General features: G+C 40.8%; 1 protein-coding gene across 5 annotated transcripts; it reads left to right on the plus strand.

Moving 5' to 3' along the window:
* The first annotated feature begins 79 nt into the window (after nucleotides 1-79).
* Nucleotides 80-21182, plus strand: ADNP2 (ADNP homeobox 2). 5 transcript variants are annotated; one of them, XM_042044302.1, is made up of 5 exons: nucleotides 80-183; nucleotides 5222-5382; nucleotides 7211-7330; nucleotides 11897-11986; nucleotides 15907-21182. In XM_042044302.1, the coding sequence occupies exons 3-5, from the start codon at nucleotides 7223-7225 to the stop codon at nucleotides 18871-18873; spliced, it is 3165 nt and encodes a 1054-aa protein (XP_041900236.1). In that variant the 5' UTR covers nucleotides 80-183; nucleotides 5222-5382; nucleotides 7211-7222; the 3' UTR covers nucleotides 18874-21182. The 5 variants fall into 5 exon arrangements, with proteins under 5 accessions (XP_041900236.1, XP_041900240.1, XP_041900237.1 ...); XM_042044303.1 differs by lacking the exon at nucleotides 80-183 and adding an exon at nucleotides 348-918; XM_042044305.1 differs by lacking the exon at nucleotides 80-183 and adding an exon at nucleotides 958-3457.
* Nucleotides 21183-21450: the final 268 nt, after the last annotated feature.

The following is a 21450-nucleotide window of genomic DNA, read 5'->3' on the forward strand; positions in this document are numbered from 1 at the left end:
CGGCGGCTCCGGCAGCAGCGCCGGGGGCAGCGCCGGGGGCAGAGCCGGAGCCGTGAGCGGCGGGTGGCGGCGGCGCGAGATCGCGGCGGGCGGCGGCGGCCGCCGCAGGAGGAGGAGGAGGAGCGGGAGGAAGAGCAGGAGGAGGAGCAGCAGCGGCGGGGGCTCCCCCTGCAGCCCGGCCGGGTACGTGCGGCTGGGCGGGGCGGAGGGCGGTGAACGCCCCGGTGGCTGCGCGCTTTCGGCTCGGCGGGCGCTGCGAGCTCGGAGCGGCCGCGCTGGGCGCGGGCGGGGAGGGACGGGACGGGACGGGACGGGACGGGTCCGGCGTGGCCCCGTCGTGTGAGGCGTTTTAGCACGGGGAACTTCTCCCGCTGCCTCGCCGCTGCTGCGGGCGGTGAATAGCTCGTTAGCACCGCGCTTCTTGCGTGTTGGTTATTTAATTGCAGGTCGCATTTCAGCGATGGGTGTCTAAGGAACCAGCTTAATAGGTTGTCTCGAAGTCTGGGTGAATAGTTTCAATTACGTTTAATGAAATGCTTTGATTTGAAACAGTTTGTGGGAAACTGTAGCGTGGGCAGGAATGGCACACGTGCAGAACCAGCACTTCATCACCGGTTAAAGGAATCAGTTAATGGGATGCAAAATTACGTTAAATAATATTGGGGTGCCTCAGCAATGCATACGTTCAGAAAAAAAAAGTTTGTGAATAACGTAAACAAACACAACCCCTGCAGTGCAAGCCATGAAAACCATTTGAGTGCGCTTGCTTTGTGGTCGAGAGCAGGTAATGGGGAGTTCCAGTTGTCCTGGTTTGTAAACGGAATAAAAGACACGTGTATGACTCCTGCTGCAGCCGTTCAGAGTCCTGTACTGTCAAAGTTATGAACAACTCGGTTTCAGCTGATAAAGTTCTGACAGGTAAATTACTGGGGAGAAGTTGGTTATTGCCCTTAATAGTTTTCTGTCATCAAAAATCTGTGTTTGTAAAAAACAGTTGTAAAGAACTGTAATGAAATACTTTAAAAGACTGTTGGGATATTGAATCTATATTCTAGAAATCCTTGTGTTCCTGTTAATAAACCTTCTCTTTAATTTTGATCAAGTAAAGGGGATTTCTTTAGCAGAGTATTTAGAGCAACAGGGTAAGAAATAAAGTATGTGGTCAGCTGTAATAAGACCTATTACAAGGTATACTGTATATGATAAGCTGTAATAGTTCCTGTGGTTCTTTTCATGGAAGTTTTGTGAAAAACAACCTCCACAAATTACAGCAGATCTTTAGGAACAAGGAAGAGCGCACACAGTGTTGTTATGCCTTACGTATTTCCACTGGGAACGCCTTGATTTGGGCTAAGTCTTACTGAGTGCTGGTAGAGCTGGCTTGTGTTTGAACACTTTAGTCCTTCCTCTGAAACCTGCTGCACAGCCCTGGGTTGTTTTTTCAGTTCTGTCCCCTTGCTAACTTGTTAAGGTTTTGGATTATTTGTGCTGTGGACTGTTGTGTGCATTTGTAAAGTGCCAAGTCTTGGGGTCATACCAAACTGATGAGTGCAGCACAAATGCAGTAGGCTGGGGTTTGACTCTTCTGCTCACATACTCATGGGGCTGACAGATCTTGCAGGATTCGAGTGGGCTCCATGCACATGCTTACGTCATCTAGGATGAACTTGAATCCTGCTGGGTTCAAAATCGAGTCAGTCCCCAGAGGGAACTCCCAAGAGAGTCAAGCATTGTGTGAGTTAGTGCTTTAGGAAGACTGTGAGTTTAAGTGGTAGTGTCCCTTCATCTCTTCTCACCAGTCTTGGATAGCAGGGACTTGGATGTGTGTTAATGAATCATCCCAATAGTTATTTAAATTTGGTTTGGTTTGTTAGGTAAGATGCAGGTGTCTTCATCTGTATCATCACATGCCTTAGTGCTCATTGTGTTCACAGCTGTTGAATGATGGTTGTCTTGGTGTTGGGCAGGATGACCTTTTTAACAGGTGATTTGTAGCTGTGAAAAGAGCAAAATGATTGTGACTCTAGGAGATCTATGATTTGAGATGCCCAGAGGTTTCTGATATAGTTGGACAAAGAAGAGTTAAATTTTTATTTATCTTTTACCTGAGATTTCTATCAAGTTGCACATGGATAGAAATTTGAATATGAGATGATAAAGCTGAATTACTTTGTTGACCAGAACTGCTCTTCGTAAGTTTTATTAGAATATATTTTTAATTGCAACAGATTAAATAATGAACAAGAATAGCATCCATTCTAATCAGTTGATTCTTTTTCTTTAGGAAGCTTTCTTCCCTCTCCCTCTGTGGGCTGGATGAGCTTTGATGGTGCTGATGTACTTGTAAATCTGGTTAGGTCTCTTTCAGAAGGTGGAGATAAGAGTCCAGGAAATGGAACTGACCATGTAATGAGTGGTTGAGCACATAGCCAGGTGTGACTTTTTAGAGGACTTGTAAGCTTATCAGAAACAAAACAAAATTGACAATGGTAAAATTTGGCATGGCCAAGCCAAACTTGCATTCTTCTAGGCAGTTCCTCAGTGTGCCTGTCCTCCTAGATGCTCTCTGCCATCCAGTGTTCTTGTTCCTTATATTCCTAGAAATAGATCACATGCTTTCATTTCACTTTCAGGGGTGAAGCAGTTTATACTGTTATCTCAGCTAATAGTGAATTATCAACTTCTCATGAGTTTACTAAAATGAAAACAATTCATTATGGGTGCTTGTCAGTTCTGATAACTGCTGAAATACAAGTTGGTAAACAAACCTTTGAAAATACTCCAACCCAAATGTTCCAAACCAATTATAAAGGTACAAACCTTTTATAAAGACCAAAGTCTTTATAAAAATCTCTTTCTCAGTTACTAGTGACAGTTACTAGATAAAAGTCATAAAAACTAAGAATGATTCAATTTCCAAGGCAGATAATATGAAAGGACAAAGTTCCATGAGCCTTTCATAATTTCCCTACTCTGAACAGTTCTATGAACAACAGACTAGTGAAGGCTAACTTAGGAACACATCTGGAGATCTTGCTTCTGTACAGATTACCTGGTGTCTAAAAGGGTTACCTTACAGCCATTTTCTCTGGATATTCTAGCATGCCTCTTTTCCTGTAATCTCTAAAAATGCCTGATTATCTAGTTCACTGGATTTTGCTGGAAGCATTTGCATGTCCATTGAAGGCACATATGTGCATCTTCCTTGTGCCAGCTCCATACCAACTCCATTTTAATTTGCTTGCAAATCCTATTTCCTGTAGGAACACAAATGAAAGTGGTGCTGATTTCACATAAGGAAAAAAGGTCTCACTGTGAACGCAGTCTGTCAGTGGACGAGGTTGCCCAGAGAGGTTGCCAAACCTGACTGGCCAAAACAGAGTGCCCTGGCTGCAATTAATGGTTGAGGCTGCTTGTGGGAAGCTGGACTGGATATCCTCTTGAGGTTCCTTCCAAGGTGAATGAGAATGGTTCTAAGAAGTAGAATGAATAGGAACTTGGCATTTTGTGATGACTTCTCACTTTGAAGAGATGCAATGTTAGTGTTTTTGCTTTTTTTTTAATGCAGAGAAATTACAGTAAGAGATAGTTACTTTGCAAACTGTCTTTGACTATTAAGATACTGTGCAGACTGTTACCTTGTCTTTTAGGCTAGTCTTAAATACTGCAGTACTGCTGGAAGGGAAGAGTTTCTTTCGTGATCTTTGAAAAGCCAAATGTAGTTAGTTGGGTGTTGCAATCTGGTAACAAATGTAGAAATGAAAGGAACCTGTAGTGTAGAATAAAACTCTCCTTTGTATATCATTATGGAGATTTTATCTAAATAAGCAACAAATACAGGAATAACTCGATGGCTAAAATGCCTGAGCAAGAGTTGAATGGACTTCTTAAAATTGGAGACATCAGCTGCTAAAATTATTTTATTTTGCTATAAACTTGCCTTGGTTCTGTTTATGAAATGGCACAGTCTGAAAACTCAATGGATTATCAGGTTTTTGGGAAACAACAATTAAAAGCATAAATTTTTGTCTTTTAGCTAGGCAGTGCGGTAAAATGATCAAGACTCAGTTTTACTGTAGTCCTTTCATGTTGAATTTGCTGGTTAAGAATGGGATGTGGGACCAACAAATGCATGGAACCAAAGTGCAAGCTAAAGCTTGCAGAATGTCCAAAATACAGGAAAAATAAATTATTAGTATAAAACTGTGGGTAATAAACTGCATAATAATCAAGGAATTAAACTGAGGGCTTGAGGGAATAAGCTTAGAAGGTTGATCTTTCCTGACCTTTATGATGGGGCAGTGCTGGTCTAATGGATACAGAGCCTCCAAGAGGGTAGGTTTAGATTTGATATTTGGAAGAAATTCTTAACTGTGAGGGTGGTGAGGCAGTGGCAGAGGTTTTCCAGAGAAGCTGTGGATGCCCCATCTCTGGAAATGTTCAAGGCTGGGTTGGATGGGACTTCGAGCAACCCAGTCTAGTGGTAGGTGTCCCTGCCCATGGGAGGTGGTCTGGAACGAGATGATCTTTAAGGTGTCTTCCAACCCAAGCCATTCTGTCATTCTGTGATTCTAGTGTGAGATGAGCAATTTAAAATCCTTACTCCCAAGCAGGTTGTTTAAATACCTACTGAATAACATTGCATGTGATTGCACATGCTGGCCTTTGGATTGAAGACCAACTGCTTGAAAACTGGAAAATAATTGATATTCAAGGGGTTTTTTTTGTTATGGTGGGTTTTTGGTGTGTTTTTCTTTCTCCTGGATTAATAACTTCAACTTCAGAATGATTACTGATTAAGAAAACTGTTGACGTGCATGGATGTTACATACTTTACCCCTTGTAGACTGTTTCTTATTTGTGAGCTAGACATGCCTCGACAAATGCCTGCTTCACCTTCTTCAGTAGCATCAATGTGTGAGTTGAAAGACTGAGATGGGGGAACTGTTTCCAGGGAAGCCTAATGTATTGAACCGCATTTCCTTCTGGCTGATCTGAGCGTGGTTGGTGGCATCCAGTCAGCTCTGTTACCCACACTGGACCATGGAGTTGATGTCCATAACCTGCTGTCATAGAGGGACTGATCATAAAGCTTTAACTAGACACTGTGCAAATTCCCAGTGGACTTCACTTTGGAAAGAATATTTTATGTCAGATTTTTACTGCTTACATTTTGAGAGAATGCCAGACCAGTTACTCTGCTTTATTCCATTCTGTATAGGTTCCTGGTCTACACCCACCCCAGTTGTATCAGAATGTCTTCTGAACTTCCTGGTGATAAAAAACGTTAGAAAACAAGACTAGCATCTGTCAAATGGGGTTCCCTCTCCATTTCTCTCTACACACCTTTCCTTTCGGGGGAGAAGAAGGGAAGAATATTATGTGAGTTGTTTGAATTTTAATTCTAAACCCCTCAGTTGTATGTTTTGTACATAAATTAAGGTTTGGGGGGGTTACATACAGACTAGAACTTTTTTTAATATGGCTTGTGGGTTTTTATTTTTTTTGGTTTTGTGGGTTTTTTTTTGGTTTTGTTTTTGTTTTGTTTTTGGGTTTTTTTTGAGGCTTAGCTTGTACCTGGTGTCTGATGCGGATGGGGATTTTGCAGCTATTTGCATGAAAGTCTTACCGTTTGTTCAAAGTAAAGCTTTCATGTTGGCAGGGAGCTTGCTTTTTTTTGGTAAAGTACAGCTTTTCAAGACATTTGAGACCGTCTGTGCTGAAGTACTGTTTGGGGATTTCCTTTTTTTTTTTTTTTTGCTTTTTCCTGTTCAAGTGTGTCCTGGATGGATGAATTGTTTAGCAATAAGGACTAAGATGTTGTAAATGCTCCTGGATGCTCTGTTAGGTGTTTAAGCACCAAATACTGTGGAAGCTTTCAGTGACCTTTTTCAGTGCAGGCTTAGGGTTAGGTTTTGCCTTCTGTGTCCGTTGTAGTTTCTTAAAGCTCAGTCTAAATTGCATCTGGCTGTAATCTAGGAAGGAGTTGACAAAGGCAGTTGACATACTTTTGAAGCTGAGCCCAGGGGGATGGATACCTTACAATTTTATAAAAGTAGAAACTTCAGCAGGAAATCTAGATTTTACTAGCAATCGTTTTAAGCGTGTACATGCATGACAGCAAACAAAATTATCAGAGACTTCTCATCCTGATGCTAACCTTCAAGGTGAAAGGTGTTGAATTTCTCCTTCCTAAACAAGATTATAGTAATTTTCTGAATAGAACTTAATAAAATTGTGGTGTTTATGTTCTTTTTCAAAAAACCCACAAAACCAGTGTTCCTGCCATGTAGACACAAGGAAATCTGAGAGAAAAAATTGGAATTTTCTGTAGATAGAAGAAATGTAAAGAATTCCTCCCGCCGCCCCCCCCCCCCATCAGATTGTATTTCCTTTAAAATCAGTCAGGTGATCTACTGGGAAATATTAATGAGCCCACTTCTTTGGCTTAAGGATTCTGTGTTTTCATATTTAAGAAATGACATCCTGGCCCGTATCACCAATAGTGCGTCCAGCAGGACTGGGGCAGTGATTGGCACTGGTGAGGCCTCACCCTCAAGTGCTGTGTCCAGTTCTGGGTCCCTCACAACAGGAAAGACATTGAGGAGCTGGAGTGAGTTCGGAGAAGGGCAACAAAGCTGGGGAAGGGTCTGGAGCACAAGTCCGATGAGGAGTGGCTGAGGGAACTGGGGGTGTTTAGTCTGGAGAAAAGGAGGCTCAGGGGAGATCTTACCACTCTCTAGAACAGCCTGAAAGGAGGGTGTAGCCAGGTGGGGGTCGGTCTCTTCTCCCAAGTAACAAGTGACAGGACAAGAGGAAGTGGCCTCAAGTGGTACCAGGGAGGTTGTTAGGAAAACGTTCTGCAGAAAAAGGGTTGCCACGCACTGGAATGGGCTGGCTAGGGAAGTAGTTCTGTCCCCATTCCTGGAGGTATTGAAAAGACACATAGGTGTAGTGATGAGGGACATGGCTAATGGTGGACTGACTGTGCTGGGTTAATGTTTGGACTCAAATGATCTTAGAGGTCTTTTCTAATCTAAGTATTTCCATTCTATGACTTTGCAGATTTTAGTTCTTATTTTAACACTGTTAAATGCAAGTGCCTGTGTTCAAGGATTTTGTCACCTTTTTTTAAAAAATTTTTATTTTTGTTTTTCCTCTTTTTTTTTTCTTCTTTATTTTTTGGTTCTTGTGGTTTTTTTTCCCCCAGGAAAAGTGCAAAATGTTTCAAATTCCCGTTCAAAACCTTGATAATATAAGGAAGGCTCGAAAAAAAGTGAAGGACATTCTTGTGGATCTTGGGCTTGACAGCTGCAGGGAATTGTTGAAGGTAAAGCATTTGAAAGAATGTAAACTGATTTGAAATATAAACCAATCTGTAATGTAAACTCCTGAAAAATATTTCAGTTTCTGGTGTATGTATAATGCTCTGCCATAGATCTTTATGGGGGGGGTCCTTGCTTCAGGGATTACTCATTACTGACTGCTCATATGCCAGGGGAGGAATTTAGTGTGTTAGTATGTAACACTGCAAGAGGCCGTATTTCTTAACAAGATGTGTCATAGATGGTGCTGCATATTATATTCTCTGTTAGTAATGTTTCAACAAAAGGAAACAGTACAGCTTGAGGAAAAAATACAGCAGACTAATGAGTTTTTGTTTGTGTGCTATGTAGCAACGTTTTTCAATTCTTTTAAAATCTCAAGCAGATGAGGACTTGAGTCTCCTCAAAGACACCCCATCACATATCAAGGGCAAGCCTCTGAAGGGACATAAAGATTGTCAGCATTTCTGAAAATGGATAAGCCTTTAAACTTTGTGTCCAGTGAAAAATACCAAAATTGTCTTACTGAGTTGTAGTTTGGTTCTGCATCTTAAAAAATATATGCAGGTGTACTGGGGCAATTAAGATGAGCCTAGTACCATTGTTGCCACTTCCAGAAGAAAATACGTGCATCAGTCAGAAAGAATGCACGCCATCAGATTGGCAAACCTAATACCAGAAAAGGTGCAAACATAGCAATGTAACTCCATTTCTTAACAATGGTGTATTTCAGTGAGCTGGTGCACAGGCTTTTTTTGCTGTTGAGTATATTCATGACTTCGCATTGACTGTAGTCAAGAGGTTGATTGCTTCTGTATGGCAGTACTAAAGTAGGCTTAACACTTTATAAGGGTGCTGTTGTGTCTTTTGTGGTGGTTTCTTTCTGAAACTCTGTAAGTAAGCTATTGGAAGAAAATTGTTCAAGACTACATGCATAACTCATTTTGGAACATTCTTTGTTATTGCAGTTGAACGATGTTGTATATATGTAAATGTCGTAATAGCTCAAGGAAAATTATGTCTAGTAATTTCTGTTTACTTGCTGTTTTTACTGTGTTAATACTGTTCTGTAATCACACTTCTAACTCAGAACCTGGGTCTGTCTTGACCATTTGAAGTAGGAATGTTTTGATGTTGACAGATTTTTACTATGAAATTTCTTGTGGTCTCTTTGATTGTTGCATGGACTTCAATGGTAAATAAGTAGTAATTTGTTTTGTATTTGGTTGGGTTTTTGGGGATATGTATAATGTGCCTTTAGTTGGTTTTGCTTCATTTTTAATAACCTGTGGTGGTGGGAAATCTGGCAGACATTTCCACTGCGGAAAAACCTCTGTGAGATTTGGGCCAAAAAATACCATATTAGGGTTTGTTTTTTTTTTTTTTTTTTCAAATAATTCTCCCTCAACCAAGTTCATAACTTCAGTTTGTTTTTTCCAGGTAATTTGGGGCTGGTTTTGGTACAACTTCAGCAGCAGGAAGAATGGTTTCTATAGCTTGATTTGTACTTGGTTCATATGATGATGGTATTTCTTTTTGGTAGCATGGGATGTGTGAGGGTTTAATAAAACTTAAGAGTCATAGAATGGCCTGGGTTTGAAGGGACCTTGAAGACCATCTAGTGAGAAGTACCTTCGGTTTGTTTGTTGTCTCAGATACTGAGATTTGATGTCTGGACTCTATGAAGGGGCTGGACAGTGTAAGAAATGGATTGAAATATGGTATGATACAAACATGACTTGCATCTGGTCCTGAAATTGGTCTTGCACTGTTGTAATAAGGCATGATAATGGACAATAGTTTGTGAGGAAGATGAAGGAATTTCATGTATGACTAGTACCTCCCTGTAGCTTAGAGACCAAATGGGTTAGTTTTTAGGCTAATTGATCTCTGCTAGGAAGAAAACCATGAGCATTTTGGCTGGAGTACTAGTTTGATTCTCCAAGTAGTGTGTTCAAGTCCACTGCAAGGTCAGAGGTTTTCCTTTAATAAACTGTTTCAGCTTCTCTAACATAATGTGATTTTTAGGGCCATGAGGGTGATCAGGGGGCCAGAGCACCTTTGCTCTGAAGCTGATGCTGATGGGAGAGCTGGGTTTTCAGGTTTTCAGCCTGGGGAAGAGAAGGCTTTGGGGAGACTTCATTGCAACCCTCTGGTACCTGAAGGAGGCTCATAAAAAGGAGGGAGAGGACTTCTTATACGGACAGATAGGGACAGGACAAGGGGCAGGAATGTTTTAAACTGAAGGAGGGGAGGTTTAGATTAGATGTTAGGAAGAAATTCTTTATTCAGAGGGTGCTGAGGCACTGGCACAAGTTGCCCAGAGGAGCTGTGGATGCCCCATCCCTGGCAGTGTATCAGACCAGGTTGGATGGGGGCCCTGGGCAACCTGGTTTAGTGAGTGCCATCCCTGTTCGTGGCAAAGGGGCTGGAACTAGATGATCTGTAGGGTCCTTTCCAACCCAAACCATTCCATGATTCTGTTCTATGATTCTGTGTCTTCATTTAAACTCTGAGCTTTTTATCTTTTTGTTCTGGAAAACCATGATAGTTTTAATACAGAGGGGAGAACAGTTCTTCGTTTAAAAATGTTTTTTTCTTCAACCTAAAAATACCCATTATGCATCAGGATTAGTCAGGCTTCTCAGAGGGCTTTGTTCCTTTCTTGTTACCTTTCCCTTCTGTTTTCCTCGCCTCCTGGAAGTGAGAAATGTGGGAAGGGTATAACAAATTAGTGGATCTCTGTTTAAAGCAAGTGTTCACAACAGCCATTTGCACCACTTACTAATTGTATTGATAAGAATGATTATTTTTATGAGTAGATATTTCTCTGTAGGAAATAGCCATTTCAGCAAAACTATTTAGACATATTGTCACGTTGCTTGTGGGAATCTGGTGTTTGAGTGTAGGAGCCTGTCTCTCAAACCAAAAATAGAACATGTTTCAGATGAGCCATAAACTTTAAGAAATCTTTTTTTAACAGTGTGTAATTCACTCCAGCATGTTCAGCTGAAACTTTTTTAGTAAATCTCAGGTCTCTTCATTTTCTCTATCAAGAACAGTTCTCCAAAGTTCTGGGATTTCTCTTGCTTCATGCAAGAGATCTTTATAAGGTGTTCTTGGTTTGTTTTTGTTTGTTCGTTTGTTTATTTTAAAGGTTTGGCTGAAGGGCAAATACGTGACTCATAGGTGTTGATTAGATTGCACGGGATTTGTTTATTGTTGCCCTGAGCTTTTCTGGATTCTCCTTGGGCATACGTGATGGTTGAAAAAGCTAGACAGCGTATTGCAGACTCAGCTACACTTTTCTAAATTCTTGAAGTTTAAATCAAATTATCACTGGCATGATGTTCTGTCTTACTGTAATCTGTTGAACACACAGGAATGCTCATATTTGCATGTGTGGACAAGAGCCTAGTGTAGACAGAGCCTACAGAATTAAGTAGGATTCTGTATTTGATTGTTTCTCTTTGTTGCCAAGTATATTCTGTATTGCCTCTAAATTTCACATAACACAAACTATTAGGTTAGTGAATTCCACTCCTTTGATAAGGTCATCTGATCTTAAATGTTATTTATTATCTGCTTCTGCTGTTGCAGTGGAGTTTGGTACAGAGGTGGAAACATTTTGCCTTCTCTAAGTATCTGCAGAGTTTTGAGTGAAGAGGGATTTGTGGAAGGGAAGAATGTGAGGGGAGAAGAGGTGCAAGTTTTCTGTGGGTAAAGCCTGGATTTGTAGCCTGTGTTTCATCCAAGGCATTCTGTTGACTCTAGCCTAGGGTCTTCAAAAATGCCCAGTAAACAAGAATCTAGTTTGTTCCATTGTTTTTTTTTTCTCCGATTAAGGTTGTGTTTAAATATGTGTGGGTCTCAGAAAACTGGAGATGAACTTAGCATTTTTAGGGTAGTAGCTGGCTTTGGCTTGAGGAACATAAACTGCTCTGATGGGATTGACTAGAAGAAGGCTGTAAGGAAAGTTGCTTTCCCTGATAGAGTTGTTGCAGACATGGTAATATTGTTGTCTTTGCATCTTCAGGAAAAGCAGCTCTTGGAAATCAGCTTCTGTGAATGTCTTTTGTTTTTCCAAGTTAAAAGTGTAACACTGCCATGCAGATTTAATACTAAAACCTGTTGCAAGGTAAACCATAGTGGTAAGTTAATAAATGGAAGTAAGCAAGGAAATATTACTGATGAAGGAGGAGGAAGGTAGAGGGAGAAAATACTTGGTGTTCACTGTGAATTCCACTGGAAGCAGTGGAATTCAAGTGTAAATATTTTCATTCCCTATATTATTTTCAGTAACTATGAAATGTTCAGAATTCCTACTCTATTACCAGGCAGTCATATGGACAAATATTTGAGTTAAAATAAATCAAAGATGGTCAAAGAAGTAATTTCTTTGAAAGGAGTTTTGGGACCAGTATCTGAATGCTGTATGGACTTCCAAGTCATCTTCTCTTTGTGTGGGTTTTTCTTTTTTATTTTTCCTTATTTCCTATTGAGAATTTCTTTATATTCAGAACAGACTGCAAAAGCCTTGTTTTAATTTCTTGTTTTTATTTTACTTTTAGAATCTTAAAAGTTTTGATGCAGGTGAAAGCTACTTTTGTAACACTTCATGGAGTGATGTCTCCCCTTGGGAGCCTGTGGGCAAAAGGAAGGTATGTATGTTTATGGCACAAATTTTGGGTAAATGTGTTTTGTGGAATTGCTGAATTTTACGATGTTCAGAAATTGGGAGCCAGCTTTTTTAATGAGAAAAAATAGCTTTAATATTTGTTTCCTAAGTGCTGTTAGTCAGGGAATAATCTTACATTTCCTCTTTGCTTTTCCCTGTAATGTAGCTGGTTATGAGGACTTCAATTGCCATTTGCTGTCTTGAAGGATACAACCTTGAACATCAGTGTTTAAGATGTCACACTAATCTTCTGCATTTTTAGCCTAATCTAGCATGTAGTCTTATGTTCTTGTGTGCAACATGGCTCCTGTTTCTGGAAGGGTGAAAATGTGATTGCATAGATGCAAGTGGATTATGATGAAATTATTATTAGTGGCTTGGTATGGGGTGGCAGTGGAAAGCTCTTTCCAGTTAGATTTGTGTATGTGAAGCAGCTTTTAGTTCTGTATAGCTAGACTCTGCAAGAAAGGCAGGGTTGAGAGGAACAATTCTATAATTGTATATAGTAGCAAGTTTCTACGATGCAGTGTGGAGCGGAGGAGTATATCCAGTAAAAAAGGTGGACTTGTCAGTCTTAGTGAAGAGTCTTGGGGCCCCTCATTGCCTCCATACGGAAGACCTGTCATTGGCATCTGAACAGCAGTGGGTGTGTCTGCTCTTTTCATCTTGAATCAAAAGGTGATGCTTTAGAATAGTGTGGTGGGGGGATTGTCAGGACTGTTTTGTACCATATTTAAAACATCTGCCTTTATCTTTAAAGCAAACTAAGATTCCAAAGTGGAGCGGTTTCAGCCCCCAGCATACTGGCTGACCAAACAAAGCTTTGTCTTTGTCAAGCTCTCATTAAGTAGGATTCTACCCTTCAGGACCTTTGTCTGCTTTGTTTCCTATTTCTCGATGTCTGAACTTGAGTTCACATTTACAACTGGAAGTTTATCTGTTCACGTGACTTTGTGGGTGAGTCAAATGAGACTTTTTGTTTGAGTTGGGATAAATTGTGTCCAGGCTCTTAAGTGCCACTTCAGATGAGGCTTACAGTTATGTTTACTAAATACTGCCTTTAGTTTAGGTGAATGGAATAAATCTTAATTGTTAATGATGGTTTCTATTTTTTCCCCTCCTTTTTAATTTATTCTTTATTCACATGAAAAACGTCTCTCTTTACTAGGTCTATCTTCTGGCCCCAGTCATGTTATTTGAGCTCTGCTCTTGCTGGTTCTGTCTCTTTTGCCTTTACCTTCTGACTAAAGAAAGAAGTTCAGTGTTGGGAGATTGTGTTAGATGAGCAGCAGAGGTTCCCCTTCCTCACCAGACATGAAATAGGGAAGAACAGGATGAAGACGGACTAGGTGAAGCTTGTCTTCCATCGCCAGTCCTTTAGGAAAAATGATAAGCTATTTCAATGAAAGTGGAAAATAACTAAAAATTGTGCACTAGAGAGGGAAGCTTCTTTCTTCCCTATTGTCTGGAGGGACACAAGGCAGAGAGACCTGGTCCCTTACCAGAAGGGAGAAATAGGTGTCCTGAGTCAGGTAGTCAGCATGACCAGTTATATCTGCCCAAAAAAGGAGATTGGAATCTGATCTGATGAAATTCAGTGTAGAGTTGGTAATATGTTGCGGTCTCTTGGAATGGATTTGCCAAACTGTCTTTTGGATGCTAACCTTGTTCCTATCCATTTTCTTTAAACAATTTTGGTTTATTGATATATATCATTCACGTATCATGCTGCCTAGATTTGAGAGAAAAGAAGTCGGTCCTTCAGGATGTTGTATTCCAAAGTTGTTGCTGTAAGGGGAAAATAAGTTGTTTCTTCCTGTAAACTCAGTAGGCTGGAGAAGATGTCTGTGTAAGTGTAGTTGGTGGTTTCCACCATTTGTACTATTTTTAGGGAGACATTAACAGTTTTGGAAGAACTTTGTTTGTTGGAGGCTGTCCTGTCTTTCTGCATGTTTCTAGGTTGTGGGGAATGTGAGACTACATAGCAGAAATGTTCCGGGGTAGGTTCTTTGAGGGAGGACTAATTGAATTTACCTTGATGTTTCTAATAAGCCTTCTTTTGGATTCCATTTTTACAGATGAAGGTTGTGTTGGTCAATCTCCAAGATGCTTTGTTTTTTCTAAGTGGCTTGCAATTCTTATTTTGTCAAATTCTCTATAAAACTGGGATACCATTGGTAGACTGTGATAGCACTTGTGAACAGAAAAAGCAGATGAGTATGCAAGGAGAACATGCCGACAGAATGGTTTGTACAGTGTTTGTGTGGAAGAGCTCTATTTCATACAGAGAATATCAAAGCAGCAAACTTCACATGCTTCTGTTCTGTTGAAAGAGAATTGTTTGGAATTTTTTCTTTGTCACTTTACTCCTTCAGAAGTAGTTAGGCCTATCTTCTAGTAATGTTCTGTGTGCTTCATTAGTTCATTACTGTCAGTGGCCTTTCTCCAGGCAAATTGCTTGAAGATTGATGTGTCTGGTAATTTGCTTTGTTGCTGTTTAGTAGCAGCTGAGATTAGACACCTAAAGAGTGTAAGTAGAAGGTAATTCAGTGATTTCTTAGCAGTGTACTTCTTCAGCAGCCTTAGCCAGCCAGTGGCATTGTCTGACCCAGTCTTTTGAATTTGGAGCTTAGATTTTGGTTATCATCAGGAGACTCTCCTAGTACTGCTAGTAGATGGCTGATGGCTGTCTGGGTTGTCTGTAGATGGCTGACTGTAACCTCCATGGCTGTATGACATGGCAAAAAAAACCACCTGCATGTGTTGTGTTACTGTTCCTCATGGTAGGTCAGTGAGATGTGTGTGGGTGATCTAACTGGGCTGGATGCTGTAGTGGCAGAACCGTTTGTTCTCTTTGGGCTCTATTTCATGAGGGGCAGAAGTCAGTGAGGTGAAAAACATGTCTGAGGGAACAGACAGATTCCACTAGATGTTTGAGAGTGCAGATTTGTCACATGGATGTTTCTGTGACTGATTCTGTAGTTTTTGGCAGGAGCCAGGGTTAACTTCCCAGGAAGCTGATCAGAAAGAATGGTTGATGGGGATACCTGTTTTTGAGAAAGAACAAAATATGTTCATATGGATATGAAAAGCAGTGCTGTCATATGACATATAACTGAGGGAGCAAACCACTGCTTAGTGCACGGTAGATGAATTCTTAAACAGTTAAAAATACTTCCCTGAGAAGAATCTGTATTCTCTATACTGAGCATTTTTGAGGAAATTTCCTAAAGAAATTACTATAATGGGATGCCCAGTATGTGTGAGTTAATACAAATTGTATGTATGAGCTAATACATTGCTGCTTTATCATAGAAGGGGGTTTTACTACTTTCTATTATAATTTTGGCTGCAGAGGAATGTTCTTAATAAAATCAGTTGTTTATGGCTTTGTTGGAAAGGTCCTTCTGGAGAGTTTTCAGATAAGAGTAGGCTGTTGAAATACAGAAAAAAATCCCTGCCTGTTCTCTCTGTTCTCTTTTTGTCCAGTAGATAGGAGCTGGCCTTGAACTAAATAAAGCTTTTGAAGTGTCATAGTAAAAGGACTACTATTCCTAATTGCTAAGGCTTAACTTCCTATGTACAGTGGGATACAAATTCTTCCTGGCTTGTTCTGTGATTCCTGTCTTTAAAAACAGGCTTCAGAATTACTTCTTGTGAACTAGAGTAGAAGTAAACTCATTTAAGGCTTCTTAGTAAATTATAATGAAACAAGGCGCAAATGTTTCTCCCCTTAAGTATTTAATCTTAAAACTGCTTTTCAAAACCAGAAGAAACTTGACAAGATATATACTATGTGTCCAGTGAAGGAATTTTTGACAGGTGATAGTGTGGGTTTAAACAGATACCAGTGAGATGTAGGAGCTGGCAGTTTCTAAGTGGATGTTTTTCTTTTGTTTGCAGAGATACAGAACAAAGCCATACTGCTGTAGCTTATGCAAGTTTTCGTCCAAGTTGCTTACTTCTTTCAAGAATCACTTGCATCGTTACCATGAGGATGAAGTGGACCAAGAGATGGTGGTTTCTTGCCCAAAATGTGCATTTTCTTCTCATCCCAAAGTAGTGGGAAAACACATCCGGATGTTTCATTCATCTAATAAACGAATACAAAATTATACAGTCAGCATTTTAGATGGCATGAAACAATTTAGGAGTGACATCATAAACTTCACGTGTCTAAAATGTCAATTCACAGACACCTTGTATTACAATATGAAGAAACATGTACTGATGAACCATTTTAACAACTTAGTAAATGTATATTTTGGTGAGAAATGTGATGAAAGTACACCAAATTCAGTTGAGTTCTACTGTAAAAAATGTAATGTTCCTGCAAACAGCCCAGATTGTTTAATGTACCATATCTTGACAGCTGAAACACACAGAGACCTGGAGAACAAACTTCGATCTCTGATTTCAGAACATATTAAGAAACCCGGACTTGCGAAACAAATGTATATTGCTCCAAAGCCTGTCCAAGGTATAGCAGCTGCTGCTCCATCTTCAGGGCTTGCTGCTGTCCCAACAGGTTCCGTGACTGCTCCAGGTTGCATCCAGGTTGCATTTCCACAGACTGATCAAAACCAGAGCACGGTGCAGATACAAGCAGTTCAGGATACAGTTGGACCAGCGACCGTCCCAAGTGCCTCTGGCAGCGTCCCACAAACCACCTCTGCTCCCACCACTAGGTCCTCGCACGTCACTCTTGTGCCCAGCAATCCTCCCATGGGTCAGAACAACGTTTGTATTCAGCCATCGCCTTCCCAGCCCATCATTGTTTCTCATGGGCTGCCTCTTAATCATTCTGTTGGGACCGTAAATAGAACTGTGGCCCCTGCGGTTCTTCCTCTTAATCAGCCTGTCATGCCTGGGCTCTTTCCTGTTAATCAACCCATTGGTACTATAAATAGTCCAGTTCCAGCTGGAACGCTCCCTGTTACTCAACCTGTCAACCCTGTGAATCAACCAGTTGCACCAGGAGTCCTCTCTGTGAATCAGCCAGTTGCTCCAGGAATTTTGTCTGTCAACCAGTCACTTGGAAACATGAACAGACCCATTGATCCTAGGGTCCTTCCTGTGGCACAGACAGTTGGGTCGGGTGTTCTCCAGCTTAACCAGCCTGTTGCCCCTGGGGTGGTTCCTGTCAGACAGCCTGTTGGACCTGGGTTCCTTCAGCTTAATCAGCCTGTTGCCCCGGCAGTTATCCCAGTAAATCAGCCAGTTCAGCCTCCAGTTTCTCAAAGCACAGCTTTTTTGACTGCGGGCCCTATAGTGAGGCATTTCATGCAGGCCAAGCAGGTTAATGGGATGCAAATGTACACACTGACCCCCATCTCAGTTACTTTGCCTGTACCTCCTGGTGGCGGAGTAGCAACTGTGACACCTCCACAGGTGCCCATCCAGCTCATGCAGTCAGGGTCAGTGACTCAGCTGTCCCAGTCACCAGCCAGTGCTCCCTCTCCTCCTGTGGTTCTGACTTCTGAGAATGTATCCTTGCAGGCTTCCCCGCCTGCTCCTGAAACAAGCCCGGCTGTCAGACAGGCCAAGCAGTGGAAGACCTGCCCTGTTTGTAACGAGCTTTTCCCATCAAATGTCTACGAGGTGCACATGGAGGTGGCCCACAAACCACGTGAAGTGAAAGTAGAAACCCCAGAACCTCACAAACTTGCCGCTTGCGCACCCTTTCTAAGGATGACAGAAAAAACGATCCGGTGTTATGCTTGTAAATGTTTTCTCTGTGAGGAAGAGCTCATGAAACATATCTTCATGCATGGCTTATCTTGCTTGTTTTGCACAGGAACTTTCTATGACTTAAAAAGCCTCGTGGAGCACAATAAAACTGCACACAATGGGAGAAAGCAGTTGCATGCAAGTTACAGCAACAGAGGAATTCAGCTAGGTAACGATGCTCAGGGTGGCCTTGTGTTTCCACACTTCGATTTCAACACAGTGCTACCAGATGAAGACATGGGTGAAAGAGAAGTACATTTGGCAGTGCTTGTTGGAATATATTCAACAGTTCTTGTCCCTGTTTACATCAAAGTGAAACCTCAGACAGCACAAACGAACAGGAGATGCACCAGAAAAATGTTCACCTGTCCGTTTTGCTTAGGTACGTTTGCTGGTAGAGAAACCTATGAAAAGCATTTGAAAGAGCGGCATCATATAATGCCGACTGTGCATACGATTTTAAAGTCTCCTGCTTTCAAGTGCATCCACTGTTGTGGTGTGTACACTGGAAATATGACTCTGACAGCTATTGCTGTACATCTGCTCCGTTGTAGAAGTGCCCCCAAAGACACCAACTCGAGCCTGAAGATGCAGCTTGAACGTACTGAGAAGAAAGAGCTGCTGCTTGTGAATGGTGAGAAGCATATTTCTGTGGTACTGAAAAGAAAGCAATCAGATTCCTGCTTTATTGCAGAAGACCAAAGGAATAAGGAACAGCAGCCTCCGAGCTTAAGTACTGGCATAGCTCTGTCTCCAGAGAACGAAGTGAATTCAGGGGTAGTGCCTTTCAAGCGACAAAAGATTAGGACTGAGATGAGGAAGCTTCCTTCTAGTGAGGATCTCCGCTTTCTAGCGGTAGATCCTAATCAGTATGATCACAATTCATATGAGGCACAGAAACAGTTTTTGTTGGACTACTTTCACAAGAGGCCATATCCTTCTAAGAAAGAGGTGGAATTACTTTCCTTGCTGCTATGTGCGTGGAAAATTGATGTTGCATCATTCTTTGGAAAAATGAGGAATACATGCTTAAAGGCAGTAAAACATCACAAACCATCTGTGCTGATGGGTTTCAGTATGTCTGAACTAAAAAACATTAAGCACAGTTTGAATTTAAAAGTTGGACCATTGGATATGTAACCCAGCTTTTTATAACAGCTAAAAGTAATCCATAATTGCATACTTATAATTTAGCAGTTTATTATATTGTTTGTTTTGACTTGCAGACTGGCCTGTTGAAGGGTGCAGTAGTACAAAAAGTATTGTTCACTTGTGACTGTTATTGTGAAAGGCACACGTAGTTGTGTATTTTAAAAGCTAAAACCTTCAGACTTAAACATCTGGAATTTGTTTTAGCTTTTTGCCTTTTCTGGGGGTAGTGTTGTGGGTTTTTTTGTTGTGATGGGTTTTTTTTTTGTTCCACTTCCATTTATTTTTCTTCCCCTCCAGGCTCCCATTACATTTTTTATACCACCATGTAAAACACTTGTCCTGTTAAAACCAAATTTTATTTTATTTTTCTGTAATGTTGTCTTTTCTAAGTAATGAATTGTGGGTTAATGTTGGTTAAAATAACGAGGTAAACGATGTAAATAACATATATTTGAGTATATGAATTTTTAAGTCCTGATATTTTGACCTATCTTTTGGTTTATCTACTCGAGAAGTGATTGCGGCCTTTGCATCCGTTGCCCCTTCAAATTCCCGGTGCACTGGTAGCAGTGAAATACATGGCATTGTGGTTTTTTCCTCAGTCAAAATACCTGTGCCAGTTAAGTCTGGTGTTCTGTAGTTCCTGCTGAGTATTACCATGGTGAGGACTGAGGGGCTTTCGGGTGCCTATTGAAGTGTTACAGTGAACTGGCTTGAAATGTTTGTGTTATCTGTTAAATAGATCTTGCTAACCAGAAGTGTTTATCCTTTTTGTTTGGTGTTGAAGCCTGGTTGTTCAAGTACCTATGGTTCAAAGCTTGGCATCAGCGTTTGTTTTATTTTCTTTTTCAAAAAACAAAGCTGCTTTGGAGAGTGCTTTGATACATTGAGTGTATGACCTCTGTGCATGTCACTTACCTATCCAAATATCACCCAAATTTGGTGGAAGGTCTGCCATTTTAAATTGCTGTTTTATGAGGTAGTAACTGAGTAGTTTACTCCCCAGCAAATTAGATCCCTGGGTTGAAGTCCCTTGTGTCAGAAATGGTACAGACTGAAACTGGATGAATTGGTAGCATCAAGACTTTAAACTGTTGGGTACTTGAGCCGAGGATATTCATGTAGTGATTGGTTCTTGTTGGCCTATAGAGAGCATCACAGTAGTATAAAACCCAAATAGCCTTACCTTCAGTATGGACCAACATCTCTGTTGCAGATTATAGAAGAGCTGTTGGGAAGGTTCACTTGAGTTGAAGCACAAACTGGTGGCCACATTAAGGCCTTGTTGAGTACTGTTCTATCTGGATATGCTTGTTTTCATCTGGCTTGTCAAAGAGTGCCTCCAGTATTAACAGCCAGTTCCATAATAAATAACCTGTAAGATGTGTTGGTTTTATTTCCTCCTCTTCATCCCCCTCTCCCCACCCTCTTTTCTAAGAAAAGAGTTCACTTGTGCCAGTGTTACAAGGAAAGGGTGAGATGCCCACGCTTATTTCTATTTTTTAGGATAGTAAGCATACTTTTGCCCTGTGCCATGGTTTTTAAAGCACATACAGAATGTTTTATTGCTGTTTTTGAAAGGGTGTGACATTTTTAGCAGAATTTGGTTACTTCCTGCCTGTGGTTCTGTAAGTTGTGTTTGGAGTTATATTTTGGATAAAATCTTACTATTTTCATATGATTGCTTCAAGGAGTTTTAATGTGTATGTAGCATATGGTTACTTAGAGAGAATCTGCTATTTGGAAAAACCTAGTAATTTAATAGTGGTGTTAAACAAACATAAACAACATTTATGGGATCAGTTGCACCCCCCACCCCAAAAAGTGATTAAGAACCAATGTGTTCTTACAGCCTAATAATTGCTCATTAAAAATTTAAAAATAGAATATACTTGGCCATAGCACAGTTCATGAAACCTATTCAGAGGGCTTTGAGTGAGGAAGAGGGATATGCTCTCTAGAAGTTCTGAAATGTAGGCACTCATTCTCACAGCCTCAGCCCTGTGTGCCCTGTCATCTTTGGGGCAGTTCTGCTGGTGCTGGTGAGACTTCAGCATGGGGGAATTGGGCAGTGTGTGTCTGGGGAAGGCTTGCCATGAATGGGGAAAGATTGTCGAGAGAACAGTGTGGCTGTGGGGAGCTGGGAAGTCATTTCATGGTTCGTCGATGCTCGGGGCACTAAAGGAGCAATCCAGTCTTACCAGAGTTTTCCTACATAGTGTCCAGTGTTGATGTTAAGCATTTTATTTATTGGACTTTGATTTCACAGTTTCAAATAAACCAGATTTTTAACTTTCTCTTAGGTGTGTGTGCAAATGATTGCGTATCCATCCCCTTCCTTCTTTTAATACATTCAGAGAACTTCATGTGAACATTTCTTTTGGTGCAAAAAGGCTGTTGAAGGAGGCGAGAAAGTAAGATGTAGAACTTGGATCTAGATGCTTCAGGTAGATCTTAGTGCATTATAGTAATTATTTTATCTCAAATATTGATAGCTTTGTATTTTCCTAGAGGCTGATAACTCTTAAATCTTGGTACTAATTTGCTGTCACTAAATGCTTGTGC

The sequence above is a fragment of the Corvus kubaryi genome, unplaced genomic scaffold (assembly GCF_017639235.1).
Source record: "Corvus kubaryi isolate FWS band 111438036 unplaced genomic scaffold, C.kubaryi_AGA036_p1.0 37398, whole genome shotgun sequence".
NCBI classification, from domain to species: Eukaryota; Metazoa; Chordata; class Aves; order Passeriformes; family Corvidae; genus Corvus; species Corvus kubaryi.